The following is a 26,387-nucleotide window of genomic DNA, read 5'->3' as shown; positions in this document are numbered from 1 at the left end:
GCTTCAAGAGACAAGTTGTCTAACCTGGTGCTAAACCTAAACACGTTCTCTGTTACTCTCAGCCCAGATGTAAAAAACTTGGGTGTCACAATAGATTCAGATCTTTCCTTTGATACACACATTAATAATATTACTAGAGTTGCTTTCTATCTTTTGCATAATATTTCTAAAATAAGAAATATACTATCTGTTAATGACGCTGAAAAACTGATCCATGCGTTTATAGCTTCTCGGTTAGATTATTGTAATGCTCTTCTAACTGGATGCTCTGGTAGATCCATAAACAAACTCCAGTTAGTTCAAAATGCAGCAGCTCGAGTGCTAACTAGAACTAAAAAATTTGATCATATTACTACTGTTCTATCATCTCTACACTGGCTGCCAGTTAAATTCCGCATTGATTACAAAATACTTTTACTAACCTATAAAGCGCTACATGGTCTGGCTCCACAGTATCTGAGTGAACTTATTAATCACTACAACCCAGCACGTCCACTTCGTTCACAAGATGCAGGGTTACTTATAGTTCCTATAATTAAAAAGACCACAGCTGGTGGAAGAGCATTTTCTTATAAAGCTCCACAACTTTGGAATAATCTTCCTGCCTCTGTTCGGGATTCGGACACAGTCTCGATGTTTAAGTCTAGACTGAAAACATATTTATTTTCTCAGGCTTTTGATTAGTATAGACAAAGGCGCAGAGCTTGGGGGTTCTTGGTCATAGAAACTTGTGGTGATCAGGGATGTTGGGTTGCTGTCGTCCTGCCTCTCTTATCCGATCACTCAGGTTTGATGACGGTGGGGAGATGGGCGCTGATGTCCTGTGAAAGCCTTCATGACCTTGTTACCTGCTCGCTCTCCCTTTTAGTTATGCTGTAATAATTAGGGCTGCCGGAGTCTAAAACTCTCTGTAAAACTGTTTTACTCAACTAGCATTGTACATTATTAACTACATTCTTTGTTGTTTTACTCCAAAGGCATTCTGATGGAAACCTGTTTACCCGCTGGGGTTAAGGATTAAAGTCAAGATTGCCGTGACAACGATGCTGCTCCTGCCGGATGTGACGGGTCTGGAGTAATTGCACCAAGAATGACAAGAAATCACTACAGACTTTATTGAAGACTAGAGTGAATAACAACTCTATTATTATTTATCTATTTATTACCAGTTATAACTTTTAGATCATTTAATTCTGTGTTTGTATGCTTTGTGTAAATCGTGTATTTATTTAAAGTATCCTCCAGGCCACCCAAGAAGGATGGGCCCTGCTGAGTCTGGTTCCTCTTAAGGTTTCTTCCTGTAATTTTCAGGGAGTTTTTCCTTGCCACAGTCGCCCTCGGCTTGCTCAGCAGGGGTTTTTGTATCTGTTGGTCCTGGATTTTGTAAAGTTGCTTTGAGACAATGTCTGTTGTAAAAAGCGCTATATAAATAAAGTTGACTTGACTTGATGTTAAGAGGGGCCTGTGCTACTATAGGGACTAAAGGAGCTCTCTCCTCTGGTCTAACTTTACAAAGTGTACAGCGGGAACATGACCGAACAAAATCCTGTACAGCTACTGCCATCCCCACCCAATAAAAATATCTCCGCAACAGAGAGGTTGTCTGCTCCACCCCTTGGTGTCCGATTTTAGCGTGATACATTTCTAGAAGGACTCTGATATACTATTGTGGGACCCAAATTTGAGTAACCATCTCATTAGTTAAAGGCTCCTGCACCATGTGACACACCACCCCATCCTTCAAGGTTAGCCTATTCCACTGACTAAGCATTTTCCGTACCAGTCCTGTCTGCTGACTTCTCTCAACACCTGGAGGTAGCCTGTTGTCTTCCAAATATCTTAGAACAACTTGGAGCTCTGGATCAGCTCCCTGTAATTCCTGCCAGTGATTTGGATCCCATCCCCAACTGTCCAAATGGACGTCATCAGAAAATCTCCCTGTGGTGCTCCAATGCTACTAACTAGAAAATCAGACTGGCAGTTTCCCAGCTGCACATACTCAGGTTTTAATACTGGAACTGATTTGTGCTTCTGCAGGTCTGGATGTTTGTTTTCTTCCTTCGTCTTTACTGTTTCTTTTTTTCTAAAGGTTTCCATGTGTAACCTGAAATACCTGAAACACAAGATGAACACACCTCTAGATGTTTGTTTCAGTAAGTGGGAGTATTTGGAGCGTCGACGCCTTCACACGGAGCTTTAAAATCATAAAAATCTTGAACTTTCTACCAGAAACAAAATGGAAATATTTCCACTGATCACTGCAGGTACTGATTTATTTCTTACAGCAAACGATCTGTAATATAAAAGTAAAAACAGAACTAAAAAGCTTCTCAGTATCAGGACAGAATTCTGGTGTCTTTCTGTCTTTAGTACCGTCAGTTCTTATATGAATTATGTATGTTTAATTACCTTACAGATTCTTCTATCGTCATTTAAACAAACATTACTGTAAATAATATTGTTTTAAATTTAAATGTACAGAATCTACATTATTACAGTACATTATTACTGAATGTATTTATATGTAGTTTTAGTAAATAAAAATATGTTTGATCTTTATATAAAATTGTACAAACTCCATGTAAAGTTATTAGTCGATCAATCTATTATTTTGAATTAGATATATAGATAGTTATCATTTATTTGTCATATATACATATACACTTGTACAGTACAATGAAATTTTTTCTTCACATATCCCAGCTTGTTTGGAAGCTGGGGTCAGCGCTCAGGGTCAGCCATTGTACGGTGCCCCTGGAGCAGACAGGGTTGAGGGCCTTGCTCAAGGACCCAACAGTGGCTGCATAGCAGAGCCTGGATTTGAACCGCCAATCTTCTGGTTGATAGACCAAAGCTCTACTCACTAGGCTACCACTGTCCCTAATTATGTTAATTATATTGTTGTTATTAATAAACATTAATTATTCATTTATTATATATTTGACCTATTAAATATTGTAGCAGACATACAGTAGATCTAATGACAGTTTACATTCATTCTAAACCCTGTGTGTAATAAATGTAATAAAGTGTATTAATAAACAGCATTAGCTGGAGTAACTAGATAAAGTCATTCAGCAGGGCTGTTTATGCTCATGATTAATAATAGTTCAGTTTCATTCTATTTTCTTCTTTTACTATAAATGTAGCTATGAAACTTACCCACTTACCCACAATGCACTTGTTCAGTTTGTTTAAGATTAGAAAATAAAATAATTTATAAACATTTGAACTGTTAAATACAGAATTATTTCATAGTTTGTACTTGAACTGTTTGTGCAGCATAAATCCATTTTTATATGTAATTTTATAACTGTTCTAGATTTTATTTATTACATGTTTATCTTTATTAATAAGAAGATTTCCCTGGATAATAAATTAATGATTTATTTATTCAGTAAATATTCATATTGTGACAGAAATAAATATTAATCTGAAGCTAAAACTGCATCTTTATTCAGATCTACAGAATCTGGATGTTCATGACCAGTGATCTTCTCAAATAATCCACTAATGTTTAAAAATGGAGCTTCACCAAGATGAAAGTGCCACACCACTCCAGCAGAGGTGAGATACCATCTTCTGATTTTTATTTATCTTAATCATAAATCATAATTCAGTACTTATATGTTTTCATATTCAAACATAAATAAATGCTTATTTACAGCAACTGTTTAAAACACTGTATTTATACTAAATATGCTGTTCATGTCTTACAGTCTGAACTACTACTACTACCTTTCCCTACTTTTCCCAGCATCCTTCACTTTCAGCTATATCATAATAACATGGTGCATTAAAATAAAGTTAAACACATGCAGAGGCTCATGTAATGTCACCTAGCTAAAAAGATCAATCAAAAGGATCCTCAAACCAGTGATCTTTACTGAGATCTAATCAATACAAAAATAATATCTAATACATTTAACACAGAACAAGTACAGCGAGCTACTGTTACATTAAAACAATGTTACTGCAAACTTTGAGAAAAGGCTCACAAGGTGCAACAAATAAAATGAATGCAGTTGATAGAGTTTGTATTTGAATTTGTATTTGAACACTAGTGAGATTAATAATGTGATTATAAATGACAAACTTTTTTCCAAAAAAGTTAAAACAGTAGGAATTTTTTTCTTTTAAGCAGATCTGGTCTGCATACCAGACATGGCGCAGTTTTTACCCTAGATGCCCTTTCCTGATGCAGCCCTCCTAATTCTATCTGGCCTTGGAACTAGCACAGACAATGGCTGGGCTGTTTTTGCTGTTCAGCCCTCAGACATTAAACAATCATGTTCATGCAGACGCATAACCAGCACCAGATTCTAACCCTGGATCCTCAGATCTGAGCAGTGGGCTAGTGTACTTTACAGCTGTGCCACCCGAGCGCTCCACAGTAGAAAATACATAACCACCAAATATAAACAGATCCTATTGATCTGTATTCAATGTAAACTGTAAAGACAGACTGTTCAACTTCATTATTTAACCCAACTTCATGATTTAACCCAACTTCATTATTTAACCCAACTTAATTATGTGCATATATACTCTCATTACAAACTTACTGGCATATTACATCACTGCTCAAACCATGATAGAATTACCTTTCAAAACAGACGTTTCACCAAACTTTCAACAAACGCCTGCAAATGTTCAAAAATCATTGTAGTAATGCACAAACACAACAAATACATAAATAAATAAAAGTAATAAATAAACTGACAGAAAGTAAGAACATTAACAGTAAGTAAAACCTACAGAATCTTACAGTGGTTTGAAACTAAATTTCAAATTTTAATGAGAGATAAAGAAACATGAAATACAAAGCTTTTAAATAATTTTAATAATAAAAGATTAAGATTTATATAAACCTTTGACACTCATCATTTCTCCAAACCTACAGACTGGTTGTGACACCCTTGGTGGTAACAACTGCAATCAAAAGTTTTGATGGCTTTTTTTTATGAGTCTTTTGCATCACTGTGGAGGAATTTTGTTCCACTTTGCTTTCAGAATTGCTTTAATTCAGCTACACTGAAGGGTTTCCGGCATAAACTGCTCATTTTATTCTTGCCACGGAGTCTAAAAAAAGTATTCAGGTCAAGACTTTGACTTTGCTGCTCTATTTTGTTTCTTTTGCACAATTTAGTGGTGGACTTGCTTGTGTTCTTCAAATCCATGTTGGATGAGCCAACTGCACGTGAGCTTTATGTCATGAACTGATGAGCGGGCAATTTTCTTCAGGATTTTCTGATATAGAGCAGAAATCATGGTTTCAATTATTTCTTATTGTGGCATTTCTTGTCTTTCTTGTCCTGTCTTATTCTTATTTCTTGTCTTTCTCACTGTGGCATCTTGTATGTTGTCCTCAACAAGTAGTTTAGTGTCCTTGACACCACTGGTAGCATGAAGCAGTATCTACAGCCCATTGACTGTTCCTCACGTTCCTCAGACCTGAATCTATATCAGTGCTTCTGATGCTGCCAAGACTTATCAGAATTTGGTGTAAACAGCATAAATCCATGGTCTAAGACCTGCTTATTGTCAGAAGATCAGGCTGCTGGTGTAATGGTCTGAGGAATGTTTTTTTGGCACACATTGGTCCCATGACACCAAATACATTTAGAATTTAAATAATCATCAAACCATGAGTTGTTTTTGAAAGGGGTCCAGCTGTACGCCCAACGGCAGGCAGAGAGCGCCGCCGTGGCAGGTGTGTGTGGACGGCTGAAACTACAACTCCCAGTCAGCCTAGCGCTAATCAGTCAATTGGTAACAGCTGAAGATCATTATGGATGACTGAAGACTCCCGCCTTGGACAGTGGACAGAGTCATGTCGCACCTTCAGCTTGCTTCCACGCTGATTCATGTTTAGCATTTTGTTAGGGAAAGCTGGTAACATCAAGTCACATAGCGGGGTGACGGTAGGGCATGGCCTGAGGTAATCTCTACTATTAGGGAAAGATAATTATATCCTAAAGCGAACTTCCTCTCCTCTGTAATGTGTTTCCAGAGTGAGAGCCATAGAGAAAAGAGTTAAAAGTAAACATTTACATTTTCAGCAGACGCTTTTATCCAAAGCGACTTACACAATGAGGGGAACATGATGAGCAATTCAGGGTTAAGGGCCTTGCTCAGGGACCCAACAGTGGCAACTTGGTGGTGGCGGGGCTTGAACCGGCAGCCTTCTGCTTACTAGTCCAGTACCTTAACCACTGAGCTATCACTGGCCACTAAACAAGGGATCTGTCTTCCGGGTGTCTTCAGCAGTAACACGTCACCCGTGACGTCCAGCACTGCTGTGTTCCAATAAGTTTGGAATAACATCAAGCCTCATAGCGGGGCGACGGTAGGGCATTGCCCAAGGTAACTTCCACTGCAAGGGAAAGAAAAGATTTATTTGGTGGAAATACTTGTTACGTTACACAGAATTTGGTGTAAACAGCATGTACAGTGGGGCCAAAAAGTATTTAGTCAGCCACTGATTGTGCAAGTTCTCCTACTTAGAAAGATGAGAGAGGTCTGTAATTTTCATCATAGGTACACTTCAACTATGAGAGACAAAATGAGAAAAAAAAATCCAGGAAATCACATTGTAGGATTTTTAAAGAATTTAATTGTAAATTATGGTGGAAAATAAGTATTTGGTCAAACACAAACAAGCAAGATTTCTGGCTCTCACAGACCTGTAACTTCTTCTTTAAGAAGCTCTTCTGTCCTTCACTCGTTACCTGGATTAATGGCACCTGTTTGACCTCTTTATCTGTATAAAAGACACCTGTCAACAGCCTCAAACAGTCAGACTCCAAACTCAACCATGGCCAAGACCAAAGAAAATTGTAGACCTGCACCAGGCTGGGAAGAGTGAATCTACAATAGGCAAGCAGGTTGGTGTGAATAAATCAACTGTGGGAGCAATTGTAAGAAAATGGAAGACATACAAGACCATTGATAATCTCCCTCGATCTGGGGCCCCACGCAAGATCTCATCAAAATGATCATGAGAACGGTGAGCAAATATCCCAGAACTACACGGAGGGACCTGATGAATGACCTGCAGAGAGCTGGGACCAAAGTAAAAAGGTTACCATCAGTAACACACTACGCCGAGAGGGACTCAAATCCTGCAGTTTCAGGCGTGTCCCCCTGCTTAAGCCAGTACATGTCCAGGCCCGTCTGAAGTTTGCCAGAGAGCATATGGATGATCCAGAAGAGGATTGGGAGAATATCATGTGGTCAGATGAAACCAAAATGGAACTCTCTGGTAAAAACTCAACTCGTCGTGTTTGGAGGAAGAAGAATGCTGAGTTGCATCCCATACCTACTGTGAAGCATGGGGGTGGAAACATCATGCTTTGGGGCTGTTTTTCTGCAAAGGGGACAGGACGACTGATCCGTGTTAAGGGAAGAATGAACGGGGCCATGTATCGTGAGATTTTAAGCCAAAACCTCCTTCCATCAGTGAGAGCATTGAAGATGGAACGTGGCTGGGTCTTCCAGCATAACAATGATCCCAAACACACCGTTCAGACAACGAACGAGTGGCTCCGTAAAAAGCATTTCAAGGTCCTGGAGTGGCCTAGCCAGTCTCCAGACCTCTACCCCATAGAAAATTTGTGGAGGGAGTTGAAAGTCTGTGTTGCCCAGCGACAGCCCCAAAACATCACTGCTCTAGAGGAGATCTGCATGGAGGAATGGGCCAAAATACCAGCTACAGTGTGTGCAAAAGTTGATTTATTCACACCAACCTGCTTGCCTATTGTAGATTCACTCTTCCCAGCCTGGTGCAGGTCTACAATTTTCTTCCTGGTGTCCTTCGACAGCTCTTTGGTCTTGGCCATGGTTGAGTTTGGAGTCTGACTGTTAGAGGCTGTGGACAGGTGTCTTTTATACAGATAATGAGGTCAAACAGGTGCCATTAATACAGGTAACGAGTGGAGGACAGAAGAGCTTCTTAAAGAAGAAGTTACAGGTCTGTGAGAGCCAGAAATCTTGCTTGTTTGTGGGTGACCGAATACTTATTTTCCACCATAATTTACAAATAAATTCTTTAAGAATCCTACAATGTGATTTCCTGGATTTTTTTTCTCATTTTGTCTCTCATAGTTGAAGTGTACCTATGATGAAAATTACAGACCTCTCTCATCTTTCTAAGTAGGAGAACTTGCACAATCAGTGGCTTACTAAATACTTTTTGGCCCCACTGTACCTCCTTGTCGCATGGGACTCCTTACCAATGCCTGTGATTTTTTAACAAGATGTTCAATGAGATCATTTTTGGGTGTCCACATACTTTTGGCCATATAGTGCTTACACTGAATGGCTGTAATTTTGTATTGTAAAAAAGTATCAACCACAATTTAAAAAGATTTTAAAAATAGAAATTTTGATGTTGTTCTGTACAACATTCTGTACAGCAGGTATGAAACACATTGACCTTGAGGTGGATGAGCTACAACAGAAGAACATGGGTTTCTATTTCTGTCAGACAAGAACATAAATCTAGGGCTACAATTGACACAGTCTCACAGAAACTAAAGTATAGGAAAGTGTGTCTAATGAATTTTTGTTTCTGCTATTACATGCAGATCATCATTTTATGTAAACAGCATACATCCATGGTCCTAGACCTGCCTATTGTCAGAAGATCATGCTGCTGTTGTTAGTGTAATTGTGATAAATGTTTTCTTGGCACACATGATATTCTTGGACCCATGATATCAAATACATTTATAATTTAAATAACATCAAATTCTATTTATTTGGAAAACATATAGTTTTTGTCTGATACATTTCTGAATTTCTGTGGTATATATGGTAGAATTTGGTGAAAACAGTACAGCATGAATCCTTGGACGCTGTCTGATATAAACAGTTTAGGCTGCTGTTGGATGTTCAGTAAACATTAATGACCCTTAATGTACTGTGTTTGTTTTCAGTCCAATCTCAGTACAGAGATCAGATTCTCCAGTACCCAGCTGTATTTCCATGAAGAGTGATGCGTCTAAGAATTATCCTCTGCAGTTTAAAGGTGGAGATCCACCATCTGGACCCAGGTAAGAGCTCCTTACAGTGTAACATCTGACATTGACAAATTTTAAACCATGGAGTGAAAATTAATTAATTTATTAATTAATAAAATAATTATATAATTAATAGTTCAAAGTCAATTAAGGGACAACACTGAAATTTTTAGGGGAAAATTACCAGAAGAACCAAATTCATAACATATCAGTCACTTTCTGATGGAATAAAGTTTGTTAGGTCAATTATTTCTCTCACCCAATTAATGAGTAAATGGCATAACTAAGTGGTAATGATAAAAGTGTAAATCTGTAGGTGAGAAATTATATATGATAATCTATAGTGGATTGAATGTTGGGTAAAACCAGGAAGGTTTCGAGTATAATTGAAGTGTATGCTATTGATTAATAGTGAAAGCGGAAGCACTTCTTTGCTCTGGCCCTAAAAATTGGCTTTCCATGCCTGCAACACTTGGCTCAGGTGTCTCTACCCAACGACTGTTGATTCTGGAGTGTATAATCAGACTGAAGCACTCTCCTTTCTTCGTCTCTGAAGATGTACAGATGCTGAGCACAAAGGTCAGCACACACTACGCAATCGGTTGTCAAAGGTCAGCACACACAAACTTTTATGGAGAGGTTGTAAAAGAAGTTGAGATGTCACAAATAAAAGAACAGAGTTGTACCGGGCTGTGACACTTACGGCTTTAGTCCTTGTGGGGCCATAAATAGGGAGTGGACATAGCTGTGAATAAACGAAAGTATTAAGTCAGTGATCACTCACATCAGCTATCACTATGCTTTGATATCAAATACTGTAGCTTTTCTTATTTTATTATGCTATTTAGTAGCTCATCAGTCTGAATGATCATCTAGTATAGGGAAACTTAGGATTTAGATATAAATTATTTATTTAATACAGTGCAGTGTTGCTTCAGCAAATTGTTTGTTGATTTATTTGTAAAAGAAGAACTACATTGTTTGGCTTCTTTGAACCCTGGTGGTTTTTAGAGAACCGGCTCATTTTTTTATCAGTTTTTGAGAGCCATGAATGTGTCATCAACTGTGGGCATTGTGCAATGGAAGTAAATAGTAGTAAGAAGGTGAGGGAGCATGTTTGTTCAGATGTTTGTTTTTATGCAAAAAGCATCAATTAACTATTAGTGATAAGATGTAGAAGGCGACTCAGCCATGAAATGGTAGGCCACATAAAATGACAGGAGTGGGTCAGCGGATGCTGAGGAACATAGTGGCAGAGGTCACCAACTTTCTGCAGAGTCGATCGATACAGACCTCCAAACTTCTTGTGGTCTTTAGATTAGCTCAAGAACAGTGTGTAGAGCTTCATGGAATGGGTTTCCATGGCTGAGCAGCTGCATCCAAGCCTTACATCACCAAGCCAATGCAAAGTGTCAGATGCGGTGGTGTAAAGCCACTGGAGCCAGCCACTGGAGTCTATAGCAGTGGAGACGTGTTCTCTGGAGTGACGAATCACGCTTCTCTGTCTGGCATTCCGATGGACGAGTCTGGGTTTGGCGGTTGCCAGGAGAACGGTACTTGTCTGACTGCACTGGGCCAAGTGTAAAGTTTGGTGGAGGGGGGATTATGGTGTTGGGTTGTTTTTCAGGAGTTGGGCTCGGCCCCTTAGTTCCAGTGAAAGGAAATGCTTTAGCATACCAAGCGATTTTGGACAATTTCATGCTTTCAACTTTGTGGGAACAGTTCGGGGATGGCCCCTTCCTGTTTCAACATGACTGCGCACCAGTGTACAAAGCACAAGGTCCATAATGACATGGATGAGTGAGTTTGGTGTGTCCTGACCTCAACCCAGTAGAACCCCTTTGGGATGAATTAGAGTGGAGACTGCGAGCCAGGCCTTCTCGTCCAAAATCAGTGTCACACCTCACAAATGCACTTCTGGAAGAACGGTCAAATAAACACACTACTAAACCTTGTGGAAAGCCTTCCCAGAAGAGTTGAAGCTGTTATAGTAAATAAAGTTGACTTGACTTGACTTATAGCTGCAAAGAGTGGGTCGACATCATATTAAACCCTATGGATTAAGAATGGGACGTCAGAAGTTCATATGTGTGTGAAGGCAGATGAGCGAATACTTTTGGCAATATGTAGTTATCATTGTTTGGCTAGATTTTCCTTACTGTGTGGTTTTACATTTAAACTTGTGTTTTACAGATCGGGGTTAGGGTTAGGGTTGGTAATGTACTAAAATATGACACAGGAACACTGAACTTCTTTCAAATATTACTGATTATAGGTGTCTCTGTACTGTTGAAATTCCTCAGTCATTGTTTTGGTACTACAATTCACGTTAAGCTTTATTTTTTCACGCTAAGTGTTGTTCGGACTGCCTTGGTCAATTTTACCACCTCATATCAAACATATCATCTCATTAGAGGCGCTTTAAAAATGTCACCGGCAAACTGGGTCAAAATTTAATCAGGTGAACAGGTGAAGAAAGTAAGTGCATCATCACACTAAGGTGCACTGCCACACAATCTTTGTCTCTGAACTTCAGAGAAGGGTTCATAAATCCATCACTGTTTATGGAAATACAGCTGGATACTGAAGAATCTGATCTGTGTGTCAGTCCAACAAATCACATATGTTATGATTCATTAATAATAGAGTGGAGCTAGAATACAACAGAGAATCTTTAAAAATACGAGTTAAGGTCAGATCCAACAACAAAACATTTACAATCATGAGTAGGGATTATAAGGTGAAGTTCGATGCAAATTGTAAAAGTTCCTGAATGTTTTGTCTATATGTAGTGGGGCCAGTGATAGCTCAGTGGTTAAGGTTGCCGGTCCAAGCCCCACCACCACCAAGTTGCCACTGTTGGGTCCCTGAGCAAGGCCCTTAACCCTCAATTGCTCATTGTGTAAGTCGCTTTGGATAAAAGAGTCTGATGAATGCTGAAAATGTAAATGTATTGTTCTTACTATATCACAGATCTGACTTTATATCAGCTGGTAGTGAAGTCCAGAAGAAGCTCAAATTAAATCTGATAAAGAAGTTTCAGTGTATAAATGAAGTGACCACAAACCAGGGAAACCCAACACTTCTGAATGAGATCTACACCAAGCTCTATATCACAGAGGGAGAAAGTGGAAAAGTCAATCATGAACATGAGGTGAGACAGATCGAGGCAGCATCCAGGAGAGCAGCAACAGAGGACATGCCCATCAAATGCAACGACATCTTTAAACCTTTATCAGACCAAGATGAACCCATCAGGACTGTCCTGACTAAGGGTGTCGCTGGCATCGGAAAAACCGTCTCTGTACAGAAGTTCATTCTGGATTGGGCTGAAGGGAAAAAGAATCAGGACGTCCACCTCATATTTCCACTTCCTTTCAGAGAGCTGAATTTAATGAAGGACCACAAACTGAGTCTGATGGATCTCCTTCATTTCTGTTTTCAGGAGATAAAAGAAACTGACATTTCCAGCTTGTACAAAGTTCTGTTTATTTTTGATGGGTTGGATGAGAGTCGTTTTGATCTCCAGAACTCAATGATATTGAGTGATGTAAATGAATCAGCATCAGTTCATGAGCTGCTGATGAACCTGATCAAAGGGAATCTGCTTCCTTCTGCTCTGATCTGGATCACCTCTCGCCCAGCAGCAGCTGATCAGATCCCCTCTGAGTGTATCGATCGAGTGACGGAGGTACGAGGATTCAGTGATCCACAGAAGGAGGAGTACTTCAGGAAGAGGGTCAGTGATCAGAGTCTGGCCAGTAGAATCATCTCACACCTGAAGTCATTAAGAAGCCTCTACATCATGTGTCACATTCCAGTCTGCTGCTGGATTACAGCCACAGTTCTAGAGAGAATGTTTGGTGAAGCAGAGAGTGGAGAGATCCCCAAAACTCTGACTCAAATGTACACCCACTTCCTCATAATTCAGACCAGCGTCATTAGAAAAAAGTACATGAAGAATCAGGAGAAAGAAGGAGAAATGATCCTCAAACTGGGAGAACTGGCTTTTGAGCAGCTGATGAAAGGAAACCTGATCTTCTATGAGGAAGATCTGATGGAGTGTGGCATTAATGCTCAAGAAGCCTCAGTGTACTCAGGTGTGTGTACACAGATCTTCAGAGAGGAGTTTGGACTTCACCAAAATAAAGTGTACTGCTTTGTTCATCTGAGTGTTCAGGAACATCTCGCAGCTCTATATGTGCACCTGACCTTCATGAACGAAAAGAAAAATGTTCTTCAGCAGCGTCTGTTCTCAAAACTTAGGATCCTGACGATAAAACAAATCTCAGATCTACACAAGAGTGCTGTAGATCAGGCATTACAGAGTAAGAATGGACATCTGGATCTTTTTCTTCGTTTTTTTCTGGGTCTCTCACTGAAGTCCAATCAGAATCTCTTACAAGCCTTAGTGACACAAACTGGAAGTGACTCTCACAACAAACAGAAAACAGTTCAGTACATTAAGAAGAAGATCAGTGAGAATCCCCCAACAGAGAAATCCATTAATCTGTTCCACTGTCTGAATGAACTGGAGGATCATGCACTAGTTCAGGAGATCCAACAATACCTGAAATCTGGAGAACTAAAACAAACCAAACTCTCTGATTCTCAGTGGTCAGCTCTGGTCTTCATGTTACTGACATCATCAGAGGAGCTGGATGTGTTTAACCTGAGACGTTATACCAACCAGTACAGCTCATCAGATGAGGTTCTTCTGAAACTGATTCCGGTGGTTGCAGCATCCAGAGCAGCTCGGTGAGTAATGCTGAAGCTTCCTGTTTTCTTTGAATGCTGATGTTATAGTATTTCTATTTGTACTGTTATCAAAAGGAACTGACAGCAGAAGCCCTGCTTTAGTATTTGGCTCAGTTTTAACACATTTTACACAAAACATTAATTTAAACACAAAATAATATTTAAAAAAAACCAGTTGGTAAAGCAGACGTTGTAACTGCAAAACAAACATCATCAACTTTTATCTATACAACCTTTTTTCATGCTTAAGGGTGCATTACAATTTACAGGAGGCTTGGGCTGTATTTAAACACAGACATGCAGATAAGAAACATTAAACAGTAGCAGAGGTGCAAGCCACCACACACAGCCAAGAAGTAAAGCTGTGAAGAAGCTGGGCTGGGCGGTATATCACGAATATCTATATATTTAATATTACCTTTTACACAATGTTTTAAATTGCCATATTCCATATATCGAGTATGTCTAGGATACACAGGTTACCTTTTGAGAACATTTAAAACAGAGCACAAGTGCTGCACATAACGCTTTCTCTAGCGCATGAACGGGTGGGCGCATGCAAGCACACATGCAAACTGAATCACTGAGTAAAGAGTCGAATCAGGGAGCTGTGCTCTTATCTATGATAAAGATTTTTTCGTTTTGCTCACACAAATGAATCAGTTCATTTGTGAAAGAGATTCATTCGTGGTTCAAGCCTTGAAAACAGCTGTATAAACCAATCAGACCTTCCGAATTCAGATTCTGGGTGTAAATTCAAACACTCTTTTAATTGGTTTTAGCTTTTTACCTTATAGGAGGATAAACACAGTTGAAAATGTATTAATATATTCTGGAAACATATAAAGTGGCCTTCAAGAAGAAAAACAAGGTGATTATATCCTCAGGTAAGCAGAGGTTATGATTTTATGCTGCTGTGTGGTTGATCTGGGTCACAGTGCTGTTGTTTAACATGCTCTTTCACTTTGCTATGATAGCCAAGCATTATCAAATATTGAACTTTTTCGTGATATTTTTGATGTTCTTATATTTTAAGTTAAACGGGCGGCATGAATGTGATTGTGAGATTCTGCTGGTTTGTTATAAATATTGTCGAAAAATACAGCAGCAGTGAACGCAGCCACATACAGCCAAGGAGCAATGCAGGATACAGCTGAATCGTAACAACAGTGAAAATAGGAGGAACGTATCATGTAGCCACTGTCTCAATCTTTTATTTTTTTGTATTTTTATTACATTATGATTGTAACACATCTACAGAAAATTATAATTTCAACTCTATTTTACTCTGCACAGTTTTAAATTAAGTCATTACTGTCTACAGTGGGGGAAATAAGTATTTGATCCCCTGCTGATTTTGTAAGTTTACCCCCCTACAAAGACTTGAACGGTCTATAATTTTTATGGAAGGTTTATTTTAACACAGAGAGACAGAATATCAACAAAAAATCCAGAAAAAAAACATTAAATAAAGGTTATAAATTAATTTGTATTTGATTAAGTGAAATAAGTATTTGATCCCCTACCAACCAGCAAAAATTCTGACCCCCACAGACCGGTTATGTGCCCATGAGGCACACAAATTAGTCCTGTCCCTGTATAAAAGACTCCTGTCACAGAATCAGTTTCTTCCATTCAAATCTCTCGACCACCATGGGCAAGACCAAAGAGCTAACAAAGGACGTCAGGGACAAGATTGTAGATCTGCACAAGGCTGGAATGGGCTACAAGACCATCAGCAAGAAGCTTGGTGAGAAAGAGACCACTGTTGGCATGATAATTCAAAAATGGAACAAATACAAGATCACAGTCAATCGCCCTCGCTCTGGAGCTCCATGCAAGATCTCACCTCGTGGGGTAAGAATGATTTTGAGAAAGGTGAGGTCAGCCCAGAATTACACGGGAGGAGCTTGTCAATGATCTCAAGGGAGCTGGGAGCACAGTCACCAAGAAAACCATTAGTAACACACTTCGCCGTAATGGATTGAGATCCTTCAGTGCCCGCAAAGTTCCTTTGCTCAAGAAGGCTCATGTACAGGCCCATCTGAAGTTTGCCAATGAACACCTGAATGCTTCCGAGGAAGCTTGGGAGAATGTGATATGGTCAGATGAGACCAAAATTGAGCTCTTTGGCATCAACTCCACTTGCCGTGTTTGGAGGCAGAGAAATGCTGGATATGACCCCAGGAACACCATCCCCACTGTCAAACATGGAGGTGGAAACATTCTGCTTTGGGGCTGTTTCTCTGCTAAGGGTACAGGAACACTTCATCGCATTGAGGGGCTGATGAATGGGGCCATGTAATGTAGAATCTTGAATGAGAACCTCCTGGCCTCAGCCAGAACACTGAAGATGGGTCGTGGATGGGTCTTCCAGCATGACAATGACCCAAAACATACGGCCAAGGCAACAAAGGACTGGCTTAAGAAGAAGCTCATTAAGATCCTGGAGTGTCCTAGCCAGTCTCCAGACCTTAATCCCCTAAAAAATCTGTGGAGGGAGCTCAAACTTCGAGTTTCCAAGCGACAGCCTTGAAACCTTCAGGATTTGGAGAGATTCTGTAAAGAGTAGTGGGCCAAAATCCCCCCTGAGATGTGCACAAACCTGGTGACCAACTACAAGAAACGTCTGACCTCTGTGCTTGCCAACAAGGGTTTCTCCACCAAGTACTTAGTCACGTTTTGCTAGGGGATCAAATACTTATTTCACCTAATCAAATACAAATTAATTTATAACCTTTATTTAATGTTTTTTTTCTGGATTTTTTGTTGATATTCTGTCTCTCTGTTAAAATAAACCTTCCATAAAAATTATAGACCGTTCAAGTCTTTGTAAGGGGGTAAACTTACAAAATCAGCAGGGGATCAAATAATTATTTTCCCCACTGTACATGATCATGATCCACATCCCTCACCCACCTCCTCTGTTCTCCATCACAGTGTCACCATTATTATTGCTACATACCACATGTTTCGTTTTTCTGTCTGTTTCCGCACCCTTCTTCTTCTTGTCAATGTACTTTAACAAATTCACTCAACATGCCAAGAATTCTAAAATCTAGTAGGTAACTTGGTTACTATATTTATAACAGTTTTAATCTTTAATCGTATTTTTTTTTTGGCATTTTTGATTTAGATCAACAGATGATCTGCACTACAGCTAGTGTATCAAGTGTTATGTTTTTTTCAGGCTTGACTGGTGTGAACTGACAGATACAACTTATAAAGCTTTGGGCTCAGTGCTCAGCTCTGAATCCTCCAGTCTGAGAGAACTTCATCTGTCTTATAGTAAACTAGGAGATTCAGGAGTGAAGCGTCTCTCTGCTGTACTGGAGAATCCTCACTGTAAACTGGAGATACTGAGGTAAGATCATCTCTCTGAGAATCACACATGAGCTGGTTCTCACTAAGTCATCTTCTCTAATAGTGATACTGAAACAGAGGATTTAGGTTTGAATGGAAGTTGTGTCCCTCTGCTGTATTGAACATGTGAACTACAAGGAACTACCATCAGCCCATCTTTAATAGTTCCATAACCTTTACATGCACTGCAGTACTAAATAAACACTGATATATACATTTTGGGGGAAGGTGGTTTTAATTTTTTGTTCCCCAGTTCTTCCAGTTTTCTGCTTGACAGATTTATTATTAATTTTAAGTATTCAGTCTGTTATAATGTGTAGCCTACTTTCATTTAAAATTCCGCTTTCTGCTGGCTACTTCTGGTAAGTAGTGCTTACTGCATTCTCCTGTCGAATGCTAATGGTAGCAGTTTTAAAACTAGCTGGTTAATGTGGTATTTATCAAAGCTGTGTTATCATTGACAACTTGTAATATAAATTTGTTGCTGGGCATTTCCACTTCTCTGAATAACTGGGAAAGGGGCTAGCATGATATTTCTCCTGCACCATGACCACTTGCTACACTCCTACTGAACATTTAGACCTGAACCTGATCAAAGGGAATCTGTTTCCTTCTGCTCTGATCTGGATCACCTCCCGCCCAGCAGCAGCTGATCAGATCCCCTCTTAGTGTATCAATCGAGTGACTGAGGTACGAGGATTCAATGATCCACAGAAGGCAGAGTACTTCAGGAAGAGGGTCAGTGATCAGAGTCTGGCCAGTAGAATCATCTCACACCTGAAGCATCTACATCATGTGTCACATTCCGGTCTTCTGCTGGATTACAGCCACAGTTCTGGAGAAAATGTTTGGTGAAGCAGAGAGTGGAGAGATCCCCAAAACTCTGACTCAAATGTACACCCACTTCCTCATCACTCAGACCAACGTCATTAGAAAAAAGTATATGAAGAATCAGGAGAAAGAAGGAGAAATGATCCTCAAACTGGGAGAACTGGCTTTTGAGCAGCTGACGAAAGGAAACCTGATCTTCTATGAGGAAGATCTGATGGAGTGTGGCATTAATGCTCAAGAAGCCTCAGTGTACTCAGGTGTGTGTACACAGATCTTCAGAGAGGAGTTTTGACTTCACCAGAGTAAAGTCAAGTCAAGTCACCTTTATTTCTATAGCACATTTAAAAGACAACCAAAGTGCTGTACATTAAAATCCGGTATAAATACCACTCAACTATGCAACATTTAACAAATCATAAACATACATACAAAATAATACACATACGCACAAACATATTAACATATAAATCAAATAAAACCACAAATGGACTCAAATGCCAAAGAAAACTAATTACTTTTTAAATTTAACTTAAATGCATCTATTGTGTGGGACTCCTTTATGAAAAGTGGAAGAGTCTTGGGGCAGCTACAGAAAATGCCCTGTCACCCTTGAACCTCATCTGAGAACGTGAAATAGCTAAGAGCAGCTGGTTAGAAGATCGTAGAGCTCGTGGAGTGGAGTGAACACAGAGAAGGTCTGCGATATAGCTCGGAGCCAAGCCGTGTAAAGCTTCCAGACATGCAAACGCTGCGGCGGGATCCCCGATAGATGTAACATGGTCGTCGTGCTGTTCCCATAGCAACACAGCATGCGTAAACCTCAGTAGGCAGGCGAGTGTTTGAATTTAAGCACAGCAGCTCCGGTTTCGAGTAATAAGGCATATTATTACCGTATATGGGCAGGGCAGCAACGGCTCGTGTTAGGCAGGCGATAGTACAGATCAAGTCCAGAAAACTACGGATGTAATAAAATCCAATTCAAGGATGAGTCCAGCCTGAATGTTGTCCTACCTTTCCTGAGGGAGTAGCGATAATCCACCAATAAGATCATTTCCTAATCAAAATTTAAAAAATAATAAAATACGGTAACGGTAGCAGCAGCCAAATGCGCCAGCATTCACCATCATCATCCAATACCCAACAGACGCCGAGACCATCCGATGAAAAAAGAAACAGAGCAACAGGAGGGGCAGAGACCACAAAAAGACGAAAACAAAAGAAAAACATGACAAAAATACAACAAAACACGGCAAAACATGACAAAATACAGCAACGGCAGCGGCAGCCAAATGCACCAGCGTTCACCATCACCATGACAACCTAAAGTGTACTGCTTTGTTCATCTGAGCATTCAGAAACATCTCACAGCTTTATATGTGCACCTGACCTTCATGAATCAAAATAAAATTGTTCTTCAACAGCATCTGTTCTCAAAACTGAGGATCCTGAAGATAAAACAAATCTCAGTTCTACACAAGAGTGCTGTAGATCAGGCATTACAGAGTAAGAATGGACATCTGAATGGACAGATGTCTGGGCATTTCCACTTCTCTGAATAACTGGGAAAGGGGCTGGCCTGATATTTCTCTTGCACCATGACCACTTGCTACACTCCTACTAAACTTGCCTTATTAAACACTGAACAACAACACAGTGTTTCTCTCCAATGGAATTACACCTGGCAACTGCATAACAACGACCTTGCTATGAATTTTCATATCCATGTGGACACAGTGAACTGTGCTCTTACTGCTGATTTTCTAAATCTCTTCCAGTGCTTAGATTTTACTTATCATGTAGATTTTCCAACCTGTACTAAAGGCCACACTCTTAATATTTCTTGTTCTCTTGGTATTCCACTTCTTAACCTCTACACGTGGATGCTGGAATCTCTGATCATAAGCCTAATATCACCTTCAAAATCATAAAAAATCAGCTCTCTCTAAAAGTCTTGGTTAGTAACTATAACAAAAGTCACTAGATCAGCTTGCTTCCCTAAGAACATGTGCTGTGACTCACTCGCTCCTTGTCTTTCTCTCTGATCTAAGAAACTAATCAAGTCAATTTTATTTATGAAGTGATTTTTACAATAGACATTGTATCAAAGCAACTTTACAAAATCCAGGACCAACAGACCAAAAACCTCTGTTGAGAAATTTGAGGGTGACCGTTGACCCATTTCTGACCTCCTTTCCCTGAGCAAGCTTCTTGAGTATCCTGTTGCTGCTCAGCTCAAAGAACATCTAGTGTGTTTGTTGAAAGTGTTCCAGTCTGGGTTTAAGAAATATCACAAACTGTGCTTGTTAGGGTTGTTAATGACTTGATAATTGCAGCTCACAAGCTGGGGTTATTGAACCTCCTTGTTCTGTTTAAAAAAAAAAAAAAAAAAAAAGGAAAAAGCTGTTGGAATTTTTGATATTGAAACTGCTCTAGTCAACATAACATTACAAAGGTTCCTACCCCATCATTGAGCTGATACTACAGAAACTCTTCTGGTTTCAGTCTTATCTCTTTGTCTTAATAGACAGATTTAGGTCAGATTCATCATCTCTCCTTTTTTGGGGAGAAAGGCTCAGTTCCTGGCCCAGTGTTTTTTTATTTTGTTCACGCTTTTATTTCAATCTTCTACAATAAATTATTCATCCACACTGATTGTAGACTGTAGTGGCTCTGTAGATGATGAAGTTCCTCTAGAACTGAGAGAATGAAGAGTGGATCATTGTTCTCTCTGCAGGTTGAGGGATTGTAATGTATCAGATGAAGATTGTTCTGCTCTGGCTTCAGCTCTGAGATCAAACCCCTCACACCTGAAAGAACTTGGTCTGTCTTATAATAAACTAGGAGATTCAGGAGTGAAGTGTCTCTCTGCTGTACTGGAGAATCCTCACTGTAAACTGGAGATACTGAGGTAAGATCATCTCTCTGAGAATCACACATGAGCTGCTCCTCACTAACTCATCTTCTCTAATAGTGAGACTGAAACAGAGGATTTAGGTTTGAATGGAAGTTGTGTCTTTACTAAATAAAGAGAGGAAATGATCTATAAAAATAAACCTGTAACAAGTCCTTCAGTTTAAGAGGAGGAATTACTTCTGATTCATGTTTTACTGCTATTACACCGGATCAGACTATATCTAATAACCAAATAATACATTAAAAATAAATATTATTAAACAAACAAAACTGTTTATATCACACTATAGCAGCGGCTCCGCTATCTTGTAAAGGATAAACATAAATCTCAAGGAAGTCTTGGAAATGTAGTCAGTAATAAATTTGAATGGCTTTAATCACACAGAATCTGTAAATCTACCAAAAACTGTAACATCGTGTTTAAATAAACATTTATTTAGTGAGTAAAAAATGTATCACTAATATTTAAGTGTGATCATTAATTTTTTTATTATTATTATTTAATGATATTATTATTACTACTATCACTACTCCTAATTATTATTATCAGTTATAATACTTATACTAAAAATATTACTACAACTACTAATAATAGCAATAATCGATACACAAAACAAAACACAAAAAAGTTAATATAAATAGAACACTATTAGTAGCCCCTCTCACTGCCTGATGGAAATACAATATAATTCTCAGCTACAGTTTTTCTCCATCTGGTAAAATCTTTTATAAAAGAACTGTAATATATTTATATTTATAATCAACATAAATCCATTAAAGTTTTCATCATGGAAACAGAGAGATTAGCCACATCATCTTATTTTATTTGTACTTTGTTGATTTTACTGTTAGATGATGAGGTTCCTCTAGAACTGAGAGAATGAAGAGTGGATCATTGTTCTCTCTGCAGGTTGAATAATTGTGGTGTATCAGATGAAGGTTGTTCTGCTCTGGCTTCAGCTCTGAGATCAAACCCCTCACACCTGAGAGAACTTCATCTGTCTCATAATAAACTAGGAGATTCAGGAGTGAAGCGTCTCTGTGCTGTACTGGAGAATCCTCACTGTAAACTGGAGATACTGAGGTAAGATCATCTCTCTGAGAATCACACATGAGCTGCTCCTCACTAACTCATCTTCTCTAATAGTGAGACTGAAACAGATGATTTAGGTTTGATTGTGAGTGGGCTTTGTAAGCAGCAAATTTCCCCGGTAACATAATTTCTGGTGGTGCACTTGCTGTAAACTGGTTGTTTGTAGCCATTAGCTAAGTAACTTAAAAGTTAATCTTGCACTTGCAATTATTGTTCAGATTTACAGTGTTTTATTTTGTTTATCTTAAAGTAGATCTCTTGTTCTCTGACATAAATCCTTGCTTGTTTTTTAAGTCTGTTACTGGGAAACTTGAGCTACCAGCATCCTAATCAAGCACTGTTTTTATTTTTTACTCCAGTGCATTAACACATTTTCGTCCGTAATTAAAGCCATTTTCTGTGACTACCAGCAGAAACATTGGTGGATCCAACTTAAACAGCACTTTACATTTTAGGATTACTTTATTTGTCCCCAAGGGGCAATTTGAAAGGCATAAAACTGACTTAAGAACACACACAACCCTCAAGACACATAACAGCACACACAAAACAATGATCATTTTACATGTGATACGTGTAGATTAGTAATTAGTCTGAAGGAGAAGATTTCAGTGTTAGAATGGAGGGTTTAGGCTTTAGAACAGACTAGTAATAGTAAGAATTGATACAGCTAGAACAGTCCCAAATGCCATTGGTTCAGGTGTAGAGCTCCAGACTCCGGCATTAGATCCTTTACAGCGGGTTTGACTGGGTCACGTCTTGGTGACATAGTTGTAGGGATAAGCACCAAACTTTTCAGTTGCATGTGTCCAACAGGTTTTCCCTACTTAGCAACATACCCGCTGAGAAGCCAGTTAAAGAAAGTTCTCTGGTTATAGGAGATTCTCAGCTCAGACACGTGCATATTGCAACCCCCATAGAGACACCAGCAACCATAGTCACCTGTATTCCGGGGGCCAGGGCGCCTGACATCAGAGCAAATCTGAAAGTGCTAACTTATGCTATTCATAGATTTTCAAAAATTGTTATCCACGTCAACACTAACGTTTGTCGCAGTCTGAGGTTACTAAAAGTAATGTTATAGAGGTGTGTGAGTTAGCTTGGTCAATGTCCGAGGCAGTACTATGTTTTGACCCTTAACCAATTCGGCCCAATAGTGAAACCTACAGCAGGTTGTTGTCCCTGAACCGCCGGATGTCTAAATGGTGCGCGAAAACAACTTACAACTTCCAGTGGCGCTGCTCTGCGGCGACCCGGGCTCCCACGTTACAGTCGGATTTTCTTTTGTTTGTTTGTTTGTTTGTGCCGGGATCTAATAGGAATTGATCAGTTGTATGATGACTCGCGCTAAGCATCTACTACTCCTTGGATGTATAGTTTTCGGACTTATATCGGAGTGCATTGTTACGTGTGCATACATGGACTATGAGCCGGCGGCGTCTGTTTACTACACGAGGGACGCACTTCTACAGCTCCGACGCTTTAATCTTCATGCACCGCTGGACCTGCCGGAGGAGCTGCGAGTGCCAGAGACGAGGAAACGGGTGAGGAATAGGGGCAGGCGAGGAGGGATCAGACAACGGCTTCTTCGCAGACCTCACAGACCTCCCCTACCCTCAGTGGTTCTGAGTAACGTTCGCTCTTTGCGGAAAAAAGTGGATGAACTTCGAACAACAACCAAATTTCAGCATGAGTATAGGGAGTCGTGTCTGCTGGTATTTACTGAGACTTGGTTTCAGCGAGATTTACCAGATGCTCTGCATGGTGTCTCTGAACGGTTTTAACTTGATTCGGCGGGACAGAAATGGAAACTCAGAAAAACGCACAGGTGGAAGAGTGCATTTATGTAAATGACAAGTGGTGCACACAGTACACTGTACGGGAGATGGTGTGTAATCCCGATCTTAAACTTTAAAGTTTTAAACCTTTTTATCTACCCCGGGAATTTGGGAGTATTTTAATTTGTGTTGTTTATATTCCGCCAGACAGTACTGTGAAGGTAGCCTCCACGATAGCGGACTGTGTTTCTAAACAACTACAAAGCTCCGCCGAAGCCCCCTGTTTTATTATGGGTAATTTTAATCATTGTAAACTGGAAATGGCACTTCCTGGATTTGACCAATATGTGGATTGCTGTACCTGAGGCAATAAGGTTTTGGATATTTGTTATGGAAATATTAAAAACACCTATAAAGCAACGTTGAAGCCACCCTTGGCTAATACCGACCATAATGTAGTCTGTCTTTTTCCATCCTATAAGCCAGTTTTTAAAAGGTGCAAGCCCAAGCTCAAAACAGTGTATGACTGGAATCATGATGCTATTGAGACTCTGAAAGGGTGTTTTATGGCAACAGATTGGGAAGTTTTTCATGATCAGGACTTACAGGATGCCTCAGCTTCTGTTACAGATTATATAAAATTTTGTGTTGATAGTGTGGTACCCACAAAAGTGTTTTTAGTATACACCAATAATAAGCCTTATGTTACAAAATAAATTAAGGATTGTATCAATCAGAATCAGAATCAGAATCGGCTTTATTCGCCAAGTATGTTTACACACACAAGGAATTTGTTTCCGGCTGTTGTTAGCTCTCTACAATTTACAACAATACAATATACAGACAAGACTATGTAGACTCTACAATTTACAAACAACACAATATACAGACAAGACTATGTAGACTCTCTACAATTTACAACAATACAATATACAGACAAGACTATGTAGACTCTACAATTTACAAACAACACAATATACAGACAAGACTGTGTAGACTCTACAATTTACAAACAATACAATATACAGACAAGACTACGTAGACTCTCTACAATTTACAAACAATACAATATACAGACAAGACTATGTAGACTGTCTACAATTTACAACAATACAATATACAGACAAGACTATGTAGACAATGTACAAATTTACATGTTCAGCAGAATTTGCATATGTACAGAAAATATAAAAATAGTGTAAAATAAATAGTTGAGTAAGATAAGATGCAGTTACGGTATTATACAGCATGTATAAAATGCAGTGTGGCATGTAAATAACAGTAAACAGCAGTTCAATTTTTTTTATTGATGAGTTTGATGGCATTTGGAAAGAAACTGTTACAGTGTCTGTTTGATTTAGTGTTCAGGGCTCTGTAGCGCCTGCCAGAGGGTAGGAGGTTAAAGAGTTCGTGTCCAGGGTGTGAGAAGTCTGTGATCATTTTTTCTGCCCGGTTTCTGGTCCTTGTTGTGTATAAGTCCTGGAGGGTGGGCAAAGGAGCATCAATGATTTTTGCCGCTCTATCCACCACTCTTTGCAATCTGCATCTGTCCTGTTTTGTGGCTGAACTGAACCACACTGTGATGGATGTGCACAGGACAGATTCAATGACTGTGGTGTAGAACTGTTTCATCAGCTCCTGTGGCAAACCATGTTTCCTCAGTTGACGCAGAAAGTACATCCTTTGCTGGGCCTTTTTGAGGATGGAGTTGGTGTTGGCCTCCCACTTTAGGTCATTGGAAATAGTAGTTCCCAAGAACCTGAAGGTCTCCACGGTAGACACAGTGCTGTTGAATATGGTGATGGGGAGCAATGTCGAAGGTTTCTTTTTAAAATCCACTGTCATCTCTACAGTCTTTAGTGTGTTCAGCTCTAGGTTGTTCTGACTGCACCAGAGCACCAGCCGATCAACCTCCTGCCGATATGCAGACTCATCTCCATCCTGGATTAGTCCAATGATCGTAGTGTCATCTGCAAACTTTAGAAGTTTCACTGTTGGGTCTGTAGAGGTACAGTCATTAGAGTAGAGAGAAAATAGCAGTGGAGAGAGGACACAGCCCTGTGGTGCACCAGTGCTGACTGCTCTTATGGTAGATGTAATATCTCCCAGCCTCACCTGTTGTGTCCGCTCTGTCAGAAAGCTGGTGATCCACTGACAGGTGGCGGGGGACACACTGAGCTGAGACAGTTTGAGGTGGAGGAGTTCTGGTATGATGGTGTTAAACGCTGAGGTAAAATCCACAAAAAGGATTCTTACATAAGTCCGTGGGCTGTCCAGATGTTCTAAGATGTAGTGCAATCCCATGTTGACTGCATCATCCACCGACCTGTTTGCCCGGTAGGCAAACTGCAGATGGTCCAGCAGTGATGTTCTTCAGATGTGTCATAACCAGTCGTTCGAAGGATTTCATGACCACAGATGTTAAAGCAACGGGTCTGTAGTCATTAAGTCCTGTGATGGAGGGTTTCTTGTGAATTGGGATGATGGTGGAGCGTTTGAAGCAGGATGGGACTTCACACAGCTTCACACAGGGGTACACACGCTGAGACTGTAGCCTAGTTGTTTGTTTGTAGCCATTAGCTAAATAACTTTTTATATACGTATGTTTTAAACGTTAATCTTTTACGC

General features: G+C 39.6%; 1 protein-coding gene across 1 annotated transcript in view; it reads left to right on the top strand.

Moving 5' to 3' along the window:
- Positions 1 to 26,387, top strand: part of LOC134316959 (NACHT, LRR and PYD domains-containing protein 12-like) — a 512,992-nt gene that overhangs the window by 374,017 nt on the left and 112,588 nt on the right. Inside the window, exons 16-19 of the mRNA XM_062997547.1 lie at positions 12,143 to 12,151; positions 17,082 to 17,145; positions 20,710 to 20,883; positions 21,799 to 21,972. Of these exons, the coding sequence (XP_062853617.1) occupies positions 12,143 to 12,151; positions 17,082 to 17,145; positions 20,710 to 20,883; positions 21,799 to 21,972 (421 nt within the window). The remainder of the gene's footprint in view (positions 1 to 12,142; positions 12,152 to 17,081; positions 17,146 to 20,709; positions 20,884 to 21,798; positions 21,973 to 26,387) is intronic.

This window comes from Trichomycterus rosablanca, chromosome 1 (genome assembly GCF_030014385.1).
Source record: "Trichomycterus rosablanca isolate fTriRos1 chromosome 1, fTriRos1.hap1, whole genome shotgun sequence".
In the NCBI taxonomy this organism is placed as follows: Eukaryota; Metazoa; Chordata; class Actinopteri; order Siluriformes; family Trichomycteridae; genus Trichomycterus; species Trichomycterus rosablanca.
The sequence above is the reverse complement of the archived record's forward strand: the minus strand, read 5'-3'. Positions and strand labels throughout refer to the sequence as shown.